We start from the raw sequence: 21178 nt of genomic DNA on the forward strand, positions 1-21178 counted from the left end.
AGCATTGGTTTCCATGTTTGCACTGTGGGTTTTGCTCAAGGCTTTGTGTCATTTTGTGCTCGATGCAAGTTTTTTTCCTAACACTAGGCATGTCTGTGTTTTTGGACTTTTGGCAGCAAACATAAAAAAGTACCAGGCTGTGCTGAGGATGATCAAGAGCTTGCAACGCAGCACCCTTCGCTTAAAGCAAGCGCTTGTAGTTTTGTTTAGCAACAACAAATGTTCTGATCATGCGCACATCTTTTAGCTTTTTTCACTGTCTTTCCAACCTTACTTTGTTTTAAAATTACACTTTGCTCTTCGTTTCACAATTAGAGCATGTTATTAGCCACCTTTTTTGTGCTAACTTCCTCACATAAAACCTCTTGTTTTTAACCCAATCACACACAACTTTTTCGATATGCTAAATCACAAAGTTTTTGTACAGTTATGTTTTAAACCTTAGGTCTTTAAGAAAGGAAGATTCTTTGTCTATTGTCGATCCTGTTAGCGTGAGCCATTAGAAGTTATAAGGAAATAAAACACCAGTTGTATCAACTTCCTAGTTGTAGTCGTATATATCAACTACCTAGTTTTTAGGCTTCAACCTAGAACAGGCTGTTATGTAAAAGTAGTTTAGTTAAAACACATCTCTTAACTCCTTTCCCTGTATCTTTATATATAGACCTTGAGTCAATTAATAAAGTTAAGTTAGTCTGCTTCTCCAGAAAATCTGACATGGTATCAGAGCATAGTCTAGGGATTTCTATAACCTAAACAGAGAATTAACCCAACGACTTCGACCTTATGGCTGAATATTCCACTGAATTGATTCAGCCACAAAATCCCATAACAGACTCCATGCTTGACAACTTCATGACGAAGATGACGGAGGCTTTGACAAAAGCCCAGGCTACTTCACAGCCAATTATCAATGACTCTTCTGCAGCACCAACGGGCATTAAGTTGGATGGATCCAACTATGCTTTATGGTCCCAGGTGGTAGAGATGAACATCTCAGCCAAAGACAAACTGGGGTATATTAACGGAGACTTCCCTCAACCTTCAGAAGCAGACCCAACATTCCGTAAATGGCGCACTAAAAACTCCATGGTGAAAGGGTGGTTGATTAATTCAATGGACCAATCATTGGTTGCAAACTTCATCCGCTTCCCAACAGCAAAACAGGTGTGGGACGCCATTGCAACTACATATTTTGATGGAACTGACACATCACAGGTTTATGAAATTCGACGTAGGGTAACTCGAATGCGGCAGAGAGGAGGATCAATCAAAAAATATTACAATGATTTACAACGGATATGGCGGGAGATAGACTTTCGACGCCCCAATCCCATGAAATGTGCAACAGACATTAAAAAATATAACTCTCTGATACAGGAGGAAAGAGTTTATATTTTCTTGGACGGATTGGATGATCTACTTGACAACATTCGTAGTGACATTCTACAACTGAAACTGTTTCCTACAATTGAGCAGGCCTATGCTCACGTAAGGAGAGAGGATACTCAACAGGCAGTGATGACAGCAGGGGCAGAGATTGCAACCAGTGGTGCTGTTATGGCCATCAAAGGCTCAAGGTTTGGCCAACCACCAACGCTGGTAATGGGAAAGCATAACCTATCCTCTAAACTGAAGGGTCCTTTTGATGGAGGGAAATGTACACACTGTGGAAACACCAAACACACTCGAGAGACATGCTTTAAGTTGCATGGGTACCCTGAATGGTGGCATGAACTACAAGCTAGGAGGAAAAAAGGTAACACATTACCTGATGAAGGCACTGGTAGAGCCGCAACAGTCATAGCAGAACCTCAACTCTCACTCATCCCTATGGCAGACTCCTCCACTTCTAAAGCAACAGGTAACTGTGGACAAAGTTTCTATAGTTCTAGCCATCAGGATGAAAGTGAGTGGATTATCGACTCTAGAGCTACGGACCATATGACATTTGATCCTGCAGACTTCTCACACACAACTCAACCACAAAGGACTTGTATTACAAATGCAAATGGAGTTGCGTATCCAGTCATGGGAGCTAGAACTGTGTCACTATCACCCTCACTCACTTTGTCCCACACTCTTCTCGTTCCTTCATTATCTAACAAATTAATGTCGGTGAGCCAAGTAACAGAAGAACTCAATTGTATGGTGTTAATATACTCTAATGTTTGTTTTCTTCAGGATGTTCTCAGCAAGGAGATTATTGGGCGTGGTACTAAGAGAGGGGGGTTATACTACCTAGATGATTTCAACCATGGGAAAGCAAATCATGTACACCATCAACTTAGTAGCAAGGAACGAGAAATATGGTTATGGCATCGTCGTCTTGGGCATCCATCATTCGGATATCTAAGACACCTATTTCCAAACTTATTTTTACAATCAAAGGATGTTGATTTTAATTGTAAGGCTTGTATTCTGGCTAAGAGCCACAGAAACTCTTACTATGCAAGTTTGAATAAAAGCAATATTCCGTTTGCTCTTATACACTCTGATGTCTGGGGACCTTCCCCACGAACTACTGTAATGGGTTATTGTTGGTTTGTTATATTTGTTGATGACTCAACCCGAATGACTTGGCTTTACCTGATGAAGACAAAGGAGGAGGTGTTCCCAATATTCCAAGCATTTCACACCATGATTCAGAATCAATTTTCAGCCAAAATACAAGTGCTTCGGTCAGATAATGGAGGGGAGTTTGTCAACCAGCGATTCAAAGCGTTCTTCCAGCAGCAAGGTCTCCTCCATGAAACCTCATGTGCCCAGACTCCTCAACAGAATGGTGTTGCTGAACGAAAAAATCACCACATCTTGGAAATAGCTCGTGCCCTTCTTCTCGGCACAAATGTCCCAACTCACCACTGGGATGATGCAGTAAGTGTTGTGGTATACTTACTCAACAGAATGCCCTCTAAAGTCTTGCACTTCAAAACTCCCCTGCAAGTGCTCTCCTCTCATGGTGCACTACCCACCGTGTTGATGCTCCCACCACGTGTGTTTGGCTGTGTGGTTTTTGTTCATATCCATAAAAACCAACGCTCCAAACTTGATCCATGTGCTGTTAAATGTTTGTTTCTGGGTTATGTACCAACTAAGAAGGGCTACAAATGCTTTGATCCCATTAACAAGAGACTTTATATCACCATGGATGCTACATTTATTGAGTCTGAACATTTCTATTCTCCTACGGTCCCCAATTCAGCTCTTCAGGGGGAGTGTAGAAGGGAAGAACTGAATGAACTGAGTTGGTACTTAACAGCGCCAGCCACTGTTAGCACCATTGATAATTCAACAAATCCTACAGCTACATCCAGTGGTGACAGTCCAGCACAAGTTGACGAAAGAGAACTTGAGGAGGCTGAAAATGACGTTAAAGGAATACATGAAAACCAACTTAATGGATAGCTTGTGAATCAAGAAAGCCAACTAACCCCTCTCTCTGCAGTACCTGAATCTCCTACTGAGAACAACCTTGACGTAAGCTCTTCCACTGTTCCCCCATATACTTCTGACTTGAAAACTCCTGTAGAGTATGTGTTACCTTTCAAACACAACAGAGGAAAGTCACCAAGCAGGTACTCCCCTGATACCGAAAAAAGGCGATCCAAATTTCCCATTGCCAATTATGTAAGCACACAGCACCTACCCGATCCAATTCAGAGTTTCACAGAGGTATTATCCTCTTGTCATACTCCAGATAATATAACAGATGCCTTGGCCGACTCTAAATGGGCACAAGCCATACAAGAAGAGATGGAAGCCCTACAGAAAAATAATACATGGAAACTGATACCGCAACCTGAAGGGAAAAAAACAGTAGGGTGCAAATGGGTGTTCTCAATTAAATACAAGGCAGATGGATCAATTGACCGGTACAAAGCAAGGCTAGTAGCGAAAGGATTCACACAGACATATGGTATAGATTATGTTGAGACCTTCTCACCAGTTGCTAAACTAAATACTATTAGAGTTTTACTATCCCTTGCAGCAAATCTAGACTGGCCGCTACTCCAACTTGATGTGAAGAATGCCTTCCTCCATGGTGACCTTGAAGAAGAAGTTTATATGGATATCCCACCAAGCTTTACATCATCTTCAGGAACTGGAGTTGTATGCAAGTTGGAGCGAGCTTTATATGGATTAAAACAATCTCCTCGAGCATGGTTTGGGAGATTTAGCTCAGCCATGAAAAGGTATGGGTTTGTTCAAAGCAATGCAGACCACACCCTCTTCCTGAAGCATCGACAAAAGAGGGTGACAGCCTTAATCGTCTATGTAGATGATATGATTATCACCGGGGATGACACTGAAGAAATGTCAAAATTACAAGAGCAATTATCAGCTGAATTTGAGATGAAAAATCTGGGTGGACTTAAATATTTCTTGGGAATAGAGGTGGCAAGGTCACAGAAGGGTATATTCTTGTCCCAAAGAAAGTATGTGCTAGATCTACTGTCTGAGGTGGGGTTATTAGAGTGCAAACCAGCAGATACTCCCATCATTCAAAATCACAGACTCACTGAACACACAGATCAAGTACCAACGGATAAAGGATGATACCAAAGGCTAGTGGGAAAACTTATTTACTTGTCACACACTCGCCCTGATATTTCTTATGCCGTAAGTGTTATGAGCCAATTTATGCATAATCCAAGCGAAGAACATATGAACGCAGTGATTCGAATACTTCATTACTTGAAATCCTCACCAGGAAAGGGTCTAATGTTCTCTAAAAAAAACCACTTGGATGTTGAAGGATATACAGACGCGGATTGGGCAGGGAGTATTCTAGATAGAAAATCCACAGCGGAGTACTTTATATTTGTGGGAGGAAACCTAGTTACATGGAGAAGTAAAAAAGCAAAAGGTGGTGGCTCGATCAAGTGCTGAAGCCGAATTTAGGGGGATGGCAAAAGGGCTTTGTGAATTACTATGGCTTAGAAGGTTACTAATGGAAATAGGCTACAGTCCTAACATGGAGATGAACTTGTTTTGTGATAATAAAGCTGCAATCGATATCTCACAAAATCCTATTCAGCATGATCGAACAAAACACGTGGAGATAAACAGACATTTTATTAAGCAAAACCTTGAAGAAAAGATCATCTGGTTTGTTTTTGTCAAATCAGAAGATCAACTGGCAGATATATTGACAAAGGCAGTTTCCAGTAGAATTTTTAATGACTCACTTGACAAGTTGGGCATTAAAGATATTTATGCACCAACTTGAGGGCGAGTGTTAGCGTGAGCCATTAGAAGTTATAAGGAAATAAAACACCAGTTGTATCAACTTCCTAGTTGTAGTCGTATATATCAACTCCCTAGTTTTTAGGCTTCAACCTAGAACAGGCTGTTATGTAAAAGTAGTTTAGTTAAAACACATCTCTTAACTCCTTTCCCTGTATCTTTATATATAAACCTTAAGTCAATTAATAAAGTTAAGTTAGTCTGCTTCTCCAGAAAATCTGACAGATCCCTTATGACATGGTGCTGCTTGAAAAAATATATATGAAAAAATTGCAATTTAAATTTTGAAATTTTAGACCACCTACTCATTATGCTTTGTTGTTTTAGAAAAAAAGGTGTTTTTTCTAATGAAAAGGTCCAAGGAATTTAAATTTTCACAATGCCTTCTATTAATGACATTTATGCCTGCAGTTATTTTTTCCTTTGTCATATTATTGAGCTCTTATATTCATTCCTCCCCCCAACCCCCCCCCCCCTCCTGTGGGCTACTTTGATGAACATGCAAACAAGAAGGAAGATCACAGGATGTCTTGCAATCACTGCTCACTATACTTTGATGATAATTAACAAGGAAAAAAATCAAGAGCTAATAAGAAATTAGATCCATGCATGGAAAACTAATGAAGATCTTCAAGCTAACCCAAGTTAGATTCCTAACCAAAACCCAGGCTGCTGCTCAAACAGCTGGTCAACCTACTGCTCAGACAGCTGCTCAAGCCACTGCTGCTCAGAGACAAGTGCTCGTTCTCCAAGATCCAACGGTAACGCTGCCAGATCAACCACTGGAGCAGCAGCCGCCGCCACCTCTGCTGGAGCCATCCCTGCCGCCGCTTGAGCAGCTGGTAGAGGTGGAGATGGATCCGCAGCTGCTGCGTTGCTGGAGCTACTATGCCGCTAAGAGTAGGAAGGAGAAGTCAGAAGTGTTGTGTGTGTATATATGTAGCTTGGCATAATGGGAATTTTTTTCAAACATTAAAATTATTAATCCCTCCAAACCAAAATGAATAATAAAAATTTCTATCCATATTCAGATTTGGTAAAACAGGTATCTTTGGTTCATGTAAAATTGTCATAAAAAAATAGATTAGATAAAAAGGGTACGTGAAAAATAAACATTCTTTTTCCCATCCCCACTGCATAGTCAAACTATAAATGGAATCGATGTTATTCCCAATTTCATTTACTAGAAGTTGTTGTTAAGTCGAGCTACACTCAAAAAGAATAAGTAATTATTACCTTTTCGATCCAGATGAAATCTCAACTTCATTGAGAATATTCATCCACCTTGGCACCTTCTCTTCATTTTCCCTAAGATTTTCTTTGTTCTTATCAAAGATAATTGTGTAACTCTCTAGTTGATTATCTATCTTTGATTGTTCGACATCATAAGAAATTGGAAACATAGTGTCCAATCTCATCTCTCATCCATGAATCCAACAATCTGGACAAGTTCATCAAAGCACCAAGGTAAAGAAGTACAATCTCTTGAAAATATAACAATTGACAGCCTTGATTCTTCAATGGCCTCAAAGAGTCTTGATCTAATTGCCATTACTTTCTCTGGTTCCTTCTCTGCTGGCATAATAAATCTCAGGGCTAGATCTGACTTTAAATAGCTGAAAGAATTACTAGTGTCAACTACTCTGATTACAGAGAAGACATTGGCCATCCATTGATGGTACGACAAAGAAAAAGCTAAAGAACTTTATACGAAGAAGCTGCTTCTTTGCTTGTAACAATAAAATGGGCAAAAGATGGTTGTGGTGTCTGTTTGTTATCTATATTGAGAAGATAACAAACATACACCACAATTCTTCACCTTTACTCGTTGCTCGTAAGAATGAAATGACAACTCAATGTTGCTAAAGGATTCATTCTTCCATTCTTTAAGCTCTTTAAGGTAATCAAAAGATAGAAAGAATAGCCAAATATGATCTGACAGAACTTGGATAGAGTTGCAACTAATACTCGTCGGCGAAGGATAATTCTCTCTTCCATTGACTTTGAAATGACCAAAAAGAGAAAGACTTTCACTATTTACACTAAATGCAACACACGCAACAAACCCCATGCTCCACCTAGGAACTTGCACCCTAATTGAAGATCCCTTACTTTGATGGTTAAACCAGCCTGGAATTTCATTTCCTGGAACAGAGATACCAAATCCAGGTCTTGGATTAGACCAACCCTATACATAAAGAACCAAAATGTTAGATAGATAGAGGGAGAGGGAGAGAGATAGAAAAACGTTGGGGTATGATTAGGAGAAGACCTCAAGGTATCTTTCAAGCATGGTCAACCCCATGCTGTCTTGGCCATTATGATTGTACAATTCCCAGCAGTTACAACATATGAAATCTGATATTTTGGAACCCCTTAAATTTATCGGATCTAGAATTGTTTTTAGGCTTATACAACCATTCAAATATACCATTTGAACTTTATATGGAACCTGAGGCAATGATTCAAGCATCGTGCAATCCTCCAAGACAAGCATTTCCAGTTCAGAAAGCCTAATTATGTTTTTAGGCAGGCTAACAAAGTTATTCTGGCTCAGATCTAAAGACCTCAATGAAGATAACCAGCCAATATCTTCAGGAAGTGCCCCTTCTCTTAGATTGCAAGAGCGTAAACCCAGTACTTCTAAAGAACACAGACCAGACAAAAAAGGCAGCACAACTATTCTTTTGCATCCATCCAAAGATAATACTTTAAGTTTCTTTGAAAGAAAAACGGATGTTGGTAGTTGTCTCATTGAAGTTCCCCTTACATCAAACTCCTTCAAACTTTCAACTTTCCCCAAGTTCTCTGGTATATATTTATGTTCAGAGCAGCCAGACAGATCAAGTTTTTTAAGTGATTTCAAACAACCTATGCTACTTGGAATGTTTTTAAAGTTCTTGCAGCTGTTTATGCTCAATAGACCTAAGCCAATCAAATGATGAATCGATGAAGATAGTTTTGTAATACCAGTCTCATCCAAACGTAGCACCATCAAACAGTTCATGTTTCCTACTATATCTGGCAACTTCTCAAGTTTTGAGCAGCCATCAAGAGTGCAAACTTTAAGGGATTCCATTTCTAGATTGTTTGGGAGAATCCTAATACTTACGCAATTCACAAGATTCACATATTGAAGCTTCTTGTGACGTGCAAGTGATGGATGGACCTCAGACAAACTTGTACAACCTTCAAGAATCAGGCTCTCGAGATTCGGAATTCCAGTAAGATCTGGAATCTTGGATAGGTTTAGTGAGTTACTGAGATTAATGATTTTCAAATTAACTGTACTCTGCAATCAGGCAGGGGAGAAGAAATATGGATGCTACTATCATAAATATATAGGAAAATGATAAAAAGAAATACAAAGGCCCTTAAATTAGGTGATCTCACCTTACACCCATACCATAACTGCTCAATACTACTGTTAGCCATGTGAAGTTCAACTAGCTCATCCACCTGTAAGCCAGCTGGCAATGATTTTGAAGGGTAAGAATGCCATTCAAGAAATCGTAGCTTATTGGAAAGATCTTCAGGTCCTTCAGAAAGCTGCACATTGTTGATTTTGAGCAATCTTAGTTTGCTCATTTTAGAAAAGGCTTTCATGTTCCATTGTGCCTCTTTTATTCCAGGCATGTCCAAGAAAATGACTTCTATTTTTTCTTTTCCCTATCAACCAAAAGGGGAATACAAGTAAAAAACAAACACAAAGTAGAGATGGAGCATAAATTAAAATAAACATCATGAAATCTTTTGGATAATGTTCTCTATCAGCAACTCACTGAGTTGTCCATCAGTGCAAGGCAGAGATCCCCGTATGTCCACAATCTACTGCGCCTTCTAGGCTCTTCAGGGGATTCACAACGAACAATTTCCTTACCCATTATCTGTAATAAATTATGCATTCAGACTTGATCCCGAGAGACACTTATGAGAGATCTCTCAATAAGAACTGGTATTCCAATACCTACATGGAATCCACGGCTTTCAAGTATCCTTGTTATCCGATCAATTTTAAACCCCATAAGGAAACATGCAATGTCTAAAAATATTTTCTTTTCTGATTCATGGAGACCATCAAAACTAATGCAAAGCACATTAATAATTTTGCCGCTAGGAATCTCATTCATTCTATTAATTGCACCTCTCCATTCAGGGATACTTCTTTCATACAAAAACAAACCTATAACTTCAATAGCTAGTGGAAAGCCATTAGCATAAGCCAAAACTTGCTTTGATAGTTCCACGAAATCTTCAGCAGGCTGGTCATTTTTGAAAGCTTTCTGGCTAAATAACATAAAAGCATCATCATCATTCAATTTTTTAGCCTCATAAATTTTAGTATCATCATTTCCAATTAACACATTTGTATCTCTGCTTGTTATGATAATCTGCTCCCTGAACCAAACCATCCAGGCTCCGCAGCCAAGAATTCTAGTTGATTTTTGTCATCTACATCATCAAGGATAAGAAGAATCTTTTTAAGTCGTAACCTCCGCTTTATCATCTCAATCCCTCTATAAGAATCCCATACAGAAGCACGTTCCATTAAGATTTCAGAAAGAAGTTGTTCCTGTAAACGGCGTGGACCATCTTTCTCAGCAAAAACTTCTATAACATTTGCTAAGAAGCAGCTGCTTTCAAATTGCCAATGAATCCTATCATATAGTACCCTTGCAACAGTCGTCTTACCTATGCCACCCATTCCGCAAATCCTTATGTGTTAGGATACTGGCATGCAAACCCGACAAGACAAAAGGCTAAAATGAGAAACGCGACACACAAGAATTTACGTGGTTCACCCAATTAGGTTACATCCACGGGCAAGTATAGAAGGATTTTACTAAGTAATGTGGGAATTACAACCTCTCTCAAATAATAGGAGAACAACTAAGAATCTCTCTATTACTAGGAGAAAACACCTCACTTACTCTCTCACAAATACCTCACAACTTTGTGGGATTATTTTTCCCTCTTCACTCTCCTCTTCCTCTCTTGTTTCTCTCTTATGGTGTGTTTACAATGCTTGGATGCATTGCCTATTTAAAGTCTCCGCTTATTGTGAGTTCTTATTGTGTTGATGTGGTCAGTCACTGACGTGGTTTCTGCCATTCGAAGGGTATAAAGTCTCTGCTTTAAGAAAATCTTAGTGTGCAAAGACTTGGACTCGTATAGCTTTGTTAGAGTCTCTCATATCTCCTTAGTTGTTTTCTTCTCCGCCACACTTGATAATACTTCATCAGCTAATGCTAAATGTATGCTAGCAATAGCATTGCCATCCATCTCATTCCATTTTGCATTATCAGTGATCTCCGCGGGCCGATCCCCAATTGCTGCCAAGCAATTGTCTTTCCTCAAGATTGCCTTGATTCTCATTTTCCACAGTGAGAAATTACTCCCCTTGAACCTCTCAATCTCGTACTTTGCTGCCATTGTATTCACCGAGATCTATTCAGCTATCACCGTTTCACAGATCTGTAACGTATATAGAAATAGTATCGTGTGAATAATACTTCACTAAGTAAGTTCCCAGGAAAGATTGGAGGGGTCACAAACGGTCCCGCTTAAAACCCAATCTCCTTAGACAGAACTTCCTAGACTGTATTTAATCACCGCACTGACTTTCTATATACGCCAACAGTAGCGTAAGTGAACAGTACCGTATGGATGAATAGTATCGTATAGGTGAATAGTGTCGTAGACGCGTATACACGAATAACTTTTGTGTGTTAACACCAACCGAGAAGGCTCTGATACCACTGTTAGGATACTGGCATGCAAACCCGACAAGACAAAAGGCTAAAATGAGAAATGCGACACACAAGAATTTACGTGGTTCACCCAATTAGGTTACATCCACGGGCAAGTATAGAAGGATTTTACTAAGTAATGTGGGAATTACAACCTCTCTCAAATAATAGGAGAACAACTAAGAATCTCTCTATTACTAGGAGAAAACACCTCACTTACTCTCTCACAAATACCTCACAACTTTGTGGGATTATTTTTCCCTCTTCACTCTCCTCTTCCTCTCTTGTTTCTCTCTTATGGTGTGTTTTCAATGCTTGGATGCATTGCCTATTTATAGGCAAACATTCATGCAAATACAAGGGGCAAGGCAAGTGGCATAAGTTTGGCACAAGTTTGGTGCCTACAATTTGTGACTAAGGAAGGATGGCTTCACCACCATTGTTGACTCCCACCATTGTTGACTTAGGTGGCTGGTTTCACATTGGCTGGTTTCACATTATGAAGATTGCTTTGCCTACTTCTTCACCTATATAGCCATTTAATACCTCTAGACAAGAATCTATTCCAACTAATTTTTTGCTAATTGTTGGCAAAGTGACGTTTAGTTTGTACAATATGTATTCAACAATTATTTTAATTGATTCTGATTCATTCCTGCATAGGAGGGTGCAAAACATTAATGGAACCCATATCAAAATAAATTAGAGCCCAATTTCAATAAACCAAATATTAAAAGCTAAACAAAAAAAATATTCAATTAAAAAAAGGATATTTTAAAAAATAGCAACTAGATTTAACAAAGAATGAGAAATAAAAAGAATTAAGATAACCCCAGTTATTTTTAAATTTGTTTAAAAATCTTATAGAAAGCAAATAAAAAATTAATAGAACTCAATCTTTAATTAAATTAAATATTGAATGATAAAACTAGAAAAAAATATATGAGCTTAAAAAAAAACTCAGACAAATCTCTTAAACTTGGGTTAATGTCTCAAATTCTCAATCCATTAAATCCTAAATCCAGACTCAACCAAAAAACTTAATTCAATGTTAAAATATAAAATCAGAAATAATATATATATACACACACTAATAACTATTTACTCGAATTAGTTTGGATGCTCTTGTTATATTTTGATTATTTTGATATTTAATCACACGTTTAAATTGAAAAACATTGAAAAAAATTGAAAAAAAAAAAAAGAAGCTATGATCATCATTGAAACAATACAGGGAGGATTTGAGAATAAGAATAAATAGATAGATGATTTACCTATTCCGTACGTCCCAGCCTGATAGATTGGTCACCGTAGAGAGACAATCTTTCCAGATCTGGACCTTCTCCAAATTTTCCTTGAAATTTTGTTCATGCTCAACGAAGGCTTTCTCAAATGTACGTCTCTGAGGGATCGACATCATAAAAAACTGGCAGAACAGTTTGCCCCATCTCTTTCATGCACTGAGCAATCTTGACAAGTTCATCCAAGCACCATGGTGAAGATGCGTAATCTCTTGAAAATATAATGACAGAAAACCTTGATTCTTCGATGGCCTTCCAGAGAGCAGGTTCGATGGTCTTTCCTCTCTCGAGCTCCCTATCATCCATGTACACATCGATGCCTCTCTGTTTCAGATTAGAATATAGATGACTAGTAAAGTTGTTCCGCGTGTCTTTGCCTCTAAAACTAAGGAACACATCATATATATATAGTGGAGGAGGAGGAGGAGATGAAGATGAGGTTATGCCTTGCACGCTGGTGGAAGCCATGAAAATCCCTAAAGCAATAAATTAGTACCGATCCCTTCTGGCCTCAACTAGCTCGCTTTGTTCAGCAATTGCTTTCCACGCTACTTTGTGTAAGGCCTGCTCCTGTGGTCAAACATGAAACAGAAGGTAAGATCAAGAAATTCGGCAATTAAGTCTACCAATTAGCAATTTCAAGCTGGAACATGTATAATTCTACGTAGAAATCAGAAAACACCAAATTTCTACGAGTATTTCACGAATCTAGACGAAACAAACCGTGTGGTAAGTGTCGACTAAAGAGGCACAAGATCCAGCCAAGCTAGCCCAATATTTGTTTCTCCTTCTGGTATCTTAGTAACCAACTTCCAAAGCCCTATCTTTCTTTTTATTCCAATGACTTCGAATTTTTTCCGGTTACTTTAGGTCAAGAACTCGTACTGGTAAGTTTCCAATGATTTTCTTACGGTGGAGTTTCGGTGGAGAAAAAACAAAAAAAGAAATGAAAGGGATATCGAACGCGCATTGGCCACACCCATCACAATTGAGTGATTTATATTTTTTGATGAATTATCAAGTCCATATTATTTAACAAAATTTGTCTCTTTTCCAGCGCATAAAGCTTTTGCATTTCAAGAACTTTGCGCATTAATATGTGCATGCAAAAGTTCCAAGGTGAATCACAAAAATCGTTAATTATTGTCTAGATAAAAATAGTTAAAATGAAAATAATAAGAATTTATAGAAATATTTTTAAGAAAATAAACTCAAAAACAAAATTAAATTAAATAATCATGTTTATTTCTCTAAGCTTTTAAGTTTTTCCTATGACTATCTTTTTCGAAAAGTAAATAAGGACATTTTAGATACAGTAAGAAGTTATTTTTTATAAAGGAGAAATTATCATTATCATGATGTAGTTTAGTCATTTTATCTTTTTCTTTTTTTTTAGAAATAATAGTTTTTGATAACACTTTATGTACTTCCTATCACACGTAAAAATATCAATAAAAAAATTTAATTATTTACAAAATTATTATTGTTTTCAAACTAATAACTATAAAGCTTTTATATTAAATATTATAATTTTTTCATTGATTTGTTTAAAACACTTAGCCATCACCCTCTTGACCGAATCTAATTATCAAAAAAAAAAAAGAAATTCATATTAAACTGAATTTAGAATCTCAAACTTTAATATTCCTATCACAAACAATCAAATTTTGATGTTCCGATCACAAACACTAATTCCTCTCTCATTGTCAATATCTCATCTCAAACCTTTGATTAGGGGGGTGTTTATGAGTCCAACAATGGTTTTTTAAAGTATTTTTTTGTTTGGAAATACATTAAAATAATATTTTATTTTTTAAAAATTATTTTTATCATAAATAATAAAAAAAAACATAACAAAATAATCTTAAACAAAAAAAATATTCAAATTTCCAAATAGATCTAGAACTTCTTTCTCAACCAACTTGCTCTATCATATCCAATAATGAACCTCGTTTTGCTTTCAAAAATTCTGTTTGTGTGGAAATAAATCTCTTTATGCACTCTGCAACACAAACCATTAGGATTATCCTTGAGATGCCAACACTACTTTTATAGAAGGGCCTTATTGAAAGACTCAATTTCTTTAAAACTTATGCCTCCATAAGCTTATTTTGTTTTATTAGTTTCAATTTGATCCTCAATTTTTTTTTATTTCTAATTTTTTTAGTTCCCTTTTATGACATTTGTTTTCAATTTTAACATTCAATTCAAGTTTATTTTGTTTTATTATTTTCAATTTTATCCTCAATTTTTTTTGTTTCCTTTTGTCCTTTGCTCTTTTGTATAAGTGTTATTTCTTTTCAATTTAATCCTTTGATTTTGATTTTTCATATATTCCTGATCAACTAGAAGGCAGAAAAGAAAGACAGACCTCCTGTTTAGATGAAGGCATGCAGCTTTTATCATCGGAAAGATTTCTGTTAACCTGCTCTTGTATGTTACCATCCTCCATACCTGAACCTACCACAACAATATAACAGTTGTCATCATAAACAGACAATTTCCTCACATTAATCATTCCAAACTCCTATGCGGCTATGCCCACACGTGCCATATTCAACAATAATTCCGGAAAATCACTACTAAATCACATTCATATAATCGAATTTTCTGTAATTACTTTGCTCCTCTTGCATAAACAAAAAGAGAAAATCGTAAAATAATCGACAATATTTAATGAATTAATTGATTCAGGAACCTTTTAAGCAATTAAAAAACTGATTAACCACGACATTAAACGCTTAATAACTTGAACAACAGAAAAATTGAATGAAGAAACAAATATAGGTGGCGACTCGAAACGACCCCCTCCGCGCGTCCACGTGTGACAGCATTAGTGAGGAAAGGGCTAATGATATGGATGGACTAGTAGAACAATGGTTGGGTTGATAAATCTCACAGATGAGAGACCTTATTAAAACAAAATCAATAACATAAGAACTCTAAGCTCATTAACCCCCGTATAACTAAATAACGGCCGGAAATCCCAGCTATTTTCATCAGATGAGCGCACAACACATCAAAGTTGGTTGGAAAGGACTGCCAAGGAGTGATTCTGAATAATTATTTTGTTATGCATCAAATAATTATGGCTGCAGCTGATAATCCACCTGGTTTGACATCGAATGATAATTCACATCGTTTTTTGATGAATTGTGCTGCAAGTGGTAGCCGACTTGCTATGTATTACTCTCTTGCGAATTCATAGATGAATGTGAAACTACTTCCTGATCAGCTGGCTCTATATTGTCGCACAGAAACATGGCCTCATCGTACCACTGGTCCAGCTGACTGAATCCGCCAACGCCAAACTGTCACGCCTGGAACCAAAGGGGATGAAGATTAGCACTGGCGAAGGGGGAATTTAATTCAAATTGATTGAAACGACAGCGTTATGAGCTGGCGGCAAGTAATTTCAAAGCTGGCGGCAAGTAATTTCAATTCTAGTTAAACGGTTGCGTTTTAAGGCAGCTCGGGTAAAACTGAATAAAATAGTAAAGGCCACGTGTAAAGGCCAGAATTAAAATAGAAACTGCATAACAGAAGGGTGAGGATAAATACCCTGAAGATGTAACAGAAGTTAGGAATTTATATAACAGATTTCAGTATTGTTCCCTAATTCTCTCTCGCCCTTCAGCGTGGAAATAACACATGCAAGACATGCGTTACGTTCTTCTTCCTCTCCTCTAAAACCCTTCTTCTCTTTCCCTGATCTGTTGATCAGTTAAGAAAATAACTCGCAGCACAAACTGCAAGTTTTCAACGGGTTGCACGGTCTTGGAGAAAATAGGCTGTGGACCAAGGAGATCAATTTCCAGGAAATCCATTTCATTTAATTGGGGTTCCTGCAGAACAAGGATATCAATTTCCAAGAAATCCATTTCATTTTAATTCGGTTCCTGTTCATAGTTAGGGGTGAATGCGAATGCAACGCCATGTGCCTGATGTGATTGCAATTTCGAGATAGCTGGAAGCCAAGATGATTATTAATTAGGGGTGTTTATTGTCCGGTTCCATTTCTTGAGAAAATGATCCGGAACGAACTGAAAATCAATTCAAATTGAACAGTTCAGTTCGGTTCATTCAAAATCTTAAGGTTGTGGGAGCTTTATACATTGCCTGGAGTTTTTGTTTCATTTAGGACCAGGCTGTGGGCTGTGAACAGGTTTAATAACTAAAAGTTTATGTATTCTTGAACATTTTGAATTCTCACTTTCTTTGTTGTTGTCATGGGCTATGATCAGGTTAATGTTGCTGCAGTTTGTGCCTTGATCAGGTTTATTGTGGGTTTCTTTGGCAAAACATGTGTTTCAGTTTTTTCTTTTTTGATCCACGAAAGTTTTTTTCCCTGCCTATAAGGAGTGTTTGTTGTTTCTCATTAACATTTCATTATGGTATTACTCTTAAGGTTGTATGTGGTTTGCATGCAACCATGAAATTGGGTGTTGCCTTTTTACTTCTTACGGCCAATGTTGTGTTTGTTTTTTAGGTGCATCAAGAGTGCTTGGCAGGTTTGATTGTTTGTGGCTCATGTCACAGCTTTTTTCCCTTGCAATTGGTTTGTTTGGTTTTGTCGACTGTGTTGGTTTAATTTGTCTTTTTATACTTAAACAACTCATCTTTGTTTGTGTAGCACAATATTAGGCTAGATACTTTTCGTGGAAACGATACATACTTACACTACTATATTTTTTTGTTAAAACTGAAAAGTATACATAATAAGATTAAATTAAGCTCGGACCTTTATGAGATGTAAGGTGGATTTTTTGTATTGGTTGGAAATAAAGGGCAAGGGGTTGAGAATTAATCCATTCTTTAAGTAAAAAAAAATCTAGAAGCTATAATTAGTAAAGCAATCATGTAGCACATTTATATTTGGTTTATAATAAATTGACATAAAAATAAATGTATCAAACTTCTACCATATTTATGGCATCAATGTAATTAGTTGGTTATTTCCTCCTAGTCAAAGAACCAATTCGATTTAATAACTTAAACTGTTAGGTGAGATCCCAACATATGATTTATATTATTCTCTAAAACACGTCCTTAAGTGAAAGCTTTTTGAGCTTGAAACTCACACAGACCCACACTATCTTGTGCTTAATTTTTTATCAAATAAATGAGAAAGGTGAGATTTGAACTCGTGACCGTTTGGTCATCAAAGCTTTGATACCATGTCATAGAACCAATTCAACCTAATAGTTTAAATTATTAGGTGAGGTCTCAAGATATAATTTATATTATTCTCTAATACTCCTCAACAATCCAAGCAGTTCATCCATTTCCGAACTATCAAGTTATCTTTTTTTTCATGATTGTCTCATTTAGTTACTAGGAAGCCTTTAGTTTATTATTTGTTGCAATCTACTGCGAGGTTAGATATCAAATCCGTAATTGTTTGATCTCTCTAATATGCATAAAAACTAAGATTTAATAATTTGCTAAGTTAGAAATTAGTAGATCTTAGAAAGAACTTTCAACTAAATTAAATACAATTACTTGTGTTTGTGTTTTTTACCTTCATCAGTCTCTTTATTTTTTAAAGCTCTCTATTATGATTAATTAGATTTATTGTTTTTTAATTGACTACAACTGAGAAGATATAGGAAAATAGTTATAATGATGAATATTTAAAGTGCAAATTAATATATATGTATTGATGATTAGTTATAAAAGACCTCATGATGGATGTTGACTTAGACTAAAATTTATTCTTTTGAATGATTTTGATATTTTAATTTGAGTTCTTTCTTAGTTATTCTTTTTTAAACTGTTATACACACACACACACACAAAACCTCACCTTCCCCCACTAGATAGTACTCTTTGTGGAAACAATAAATACTCGCATTACTATATTTTTTTATTAAACAGCCTAGGTTTTATTTTTAGTTGCCTGCCACAACACACCAGCTATATATCAAACTAAAATATAAAAAATACAAAATAAGAAAAATAAGTCTCCTTATTCTATTAGAAAGTCTCCTTTGCTCCTCATTAGCATGGGGCTATAATAGGCAGGCATTTGTTTCCATTGTAATCGCAAGCGGAGATCGGCAACCTAGCAGCTATATAGGCACTGAATCTATAAACAATGACGCAATATTGTTTTTCATTACTTCTCCAACATGGGTATACTCATCTTCCTCCTTGTAAATGACATCCATGACTCTCGAAAGATTGAGAATGCGTTCAAGCAGAGGCATTGGCACAGCGGTAGGTTTGAGAAACTCTTCATTTATATCCTTCCAAGCATTGACGACTTGCATGTGAAACTCTTTATACACTTCTTGTTCCGAGAGACCATATTGCCTTATGTAACATTCAACTCCAGAGGCAGCATGTCCTCTCTCTTGTTCAAACTGAAAAGTATACATAATAAGATTAAAAGAATCTCAGACCTTTAGTTGTTTATTTCCTCCTCAACAATATTCCAAGCAGTTCATCCATTTCCAAACTATCAAGTTATCCTAACTCCAACAGCCATTACATTCAATGAATTTCAAACAATCTTTACTTAAATGTTTTTTAACAAATTAAAATAAGCTCATACCTTATGTGATCTTACATCATCTACGAGTCTGCAAATTGTTTCTGAGGCTCTAACAATTTTTGGGCGATTGAACACCCAGTCAAATGCTTGCTCGGTCACCATGTCGCCGGCCATGCCAATGAAAGACACGGTTGCGAGCATGGAATAACCGGTCGTTTGTAGAGCCACCTGCATATATTCTTCCATCGTCGGGATATGATTTTCATGGAACCATTTGGCTTCGTTAAAGTAGGCATGTACATTAACTTTCATCTGTTAGACATCGTACATATAAAAATCATTACTAAGTTAAACATATATAATAGAGTAATTTCTACAACATAGTATATTAGTATTTGATTTATGGAGAGAGTCATGAGTACTGCTTCTTTTCCAAAGTGGACTCTGTAGGACCATCCCTCCTTCGCCACTTTTTCCTCAATTTCAATATAAACATTCAATAGTGCCTCATAACATATTTTCATGTAATCTGGAAGCTGGTGCATGCTTTTAGTGTCCCACCTGAAAATTAAGTGTCCAGGTTTTTGTAATCGCAGTACTGTAACCGTTATTTGTCTCTTAATTAAGCTCTACTTTTTTAAAAAAAATAAAATAAAGGAGCCGTTTCCATACAACAAACCTGTCAATTGCTTCTGTGAAAAGTTCCAGCTCTTCAAGGGTGCCATAAACATCATAGATGTCATCAATAATCGATGCCATGGCTATTACTTTGGTAAGTATTTTCCTCGCGAGGGAGTACTGAGGCTCAAAATATACACCTACTATCCAAAAGAAGCACTCGACCACCCTGTCCCTTGCAAAAGGAAGCCTTCTAGCAAAGTCCAAACCCTTCCACCACCTGAAACAAATAAAATATCGAGCACTATCTGAAGAAGTAAACAGCTTCACAAGTAATCCTCAACAAAAGAAAAAGAAGAAAAAGGTGCTGATGCACGCATTATAACTTGCTCTCTGCGTCAATATTCATTTTAACATGTCAACGTGCTTTCATTCTAAATCTGGATACAAGTATCACCTTGTAATTTCTGAAAGCTCTTCTTTATGTAATTCTTGCACGAGATTGAAATTCAACTTTGCAAGCCTTAGTAAAGTTTTGTTACATGACGGCTCGTCCTGATAGATAGAAATGTAGCGCCTGCTCTCCAGTCTTGGAACGCCCCTTCTGATGGACTGCTTTAGGGCATGAGAAACTTTTGCTGTTAGTGGACAGTTTGGACTAGTTGCCATGGACTTGAGGTGGATGGTTGTGAAAGCTAGGGCCTCATCAAGAATATCTTCTCCATGCACCGCTAGATGTGCTGCTTCATAGAGACCTAGGATGCCTCGAACATCATTGGATTGCTTGAAATAACCTTTGTCATCTTTGAACTTGTTGAATATATCTGAATTAAATCACCAAAGAAATGGACTTGAAAATTTGTATGAAGCTTATGTCATGCACATTTCTTATAACAAATGGCCATACATATACTAATTACCACATGAAACGTTGTAGCCATGTTGTCTTAGTAGTCGAAAACCAAGAGCAGTGTTGTAAAGGTCATCATCTTCGATATCAATACGGTTATTGTAGATATGCTGTAGTGCTTCTTCTATCTCTGTTTCAAAGTGGTAAGCCACACCTAGGCGCTGGATTGCATCTATAAGATCCAGCTTTTGTGATGAATTACTAGCCAAGAGTTCCCTCTTAAATTGTTCCCTCAGCTTTTCAATTTCTTGCAATTCAATGGCTTCTTGCACCTGCTTTAGTTACCATATTAAACGCATCATTAGATTTCTCAAAGGGAGAAGAAAATAACAAAGAATCACACACACACACACAGAGTATTGTCCTTTTTGCATGCAATGACCTTGTCTTTGGGGAGATGGGAAATGAATTGATCGCCCCAAATGCTTGGATGATAATTGGCTGTCCGGCGAATAATCTCATTATCACGAGCTTGAAGAGTCTTGGGTACAACTTCTTGGGAGACTTGGGTAGACATGTTGCTTCGGCAACGATGTTCGCTAGATGGCAAATTCTTTATCGGTTAAGTAAATAGAGCAGTGAACAACATCTGCAGAGATCAGGTGTATTTATAGGCAATTATTAATCACGTGAGAATATATATAATAATTTACCTCAATTTTCAACACCTTCTGTTTTAATTACTTGTAATTTGATAAACGAAAACCTTGTGTTAAACATGGCTGCTGATGTTGTTGTATGGAAAACATTTTGAATTGCAAAATATCGACCACATAGTTTGTTGATATTTTACAATACTGTTGTTGAAAATTTGTTTGTCAATTATGTGAAATGCATGCTGTGATATTTTCCA

The 21178-nt window shown here is 36.9% G+C and overlaps 1 protein-coding gene and 1 pseudogene across 1 annotated transcript; both read right to left on the reverse strand.

The window, feature by feature from the left end:
- Nucleotides 1–6482: 6482 nt before the first annotated feature.
- On the reverse strand, nt 6483–13252 carry LOC118058201 (TMV resistance protein N-like; annotated as a pseudogene).
- Nucleotides 13253–18154: 4902 nt separating this feature from the next.
- LOC118058202 (sesquiterpene synthase 2) lies at nt 18155–20880 on the reverse strand. The gene is made up of 7 exons (XM_035070904.2): nt 20708–20880; nt 20336–20597; nt 19873–20239; nt 19477–19695; nt 19220–19358; nt 18858–19109; nt 18155–18666 (listed from the first exon to the last, which is right to left on the reverse strand). Exons 1-7 carry the CDS (start codon nt 20840–20842, stop codon nt 18373–18375), a joined length of 1668 nt encoding a protein of 555 aa, XP_034926795.1. The 5' UTR covers nt 20843–20880; the 3' UTR covers nt 18155–18372.
- Between the last annotated feature and the right edge of the window lie 298 nt (nt 20881–21178).

The sequence above is a fragment of the Populus alba genome, chromosome 15 (assembly GCF_005239225.2).
Source record: "Populus alba chromosome 15, ASM523922v2, whole genome shotgun sequence".
Classification (NCBI taxonomy): domain Eukaryota; kingdom Viridiplantae; phylum Streptophyta; class Magnoliopsida; order Malpighiales; family Salicaceae; genus Populus; species Populus alba.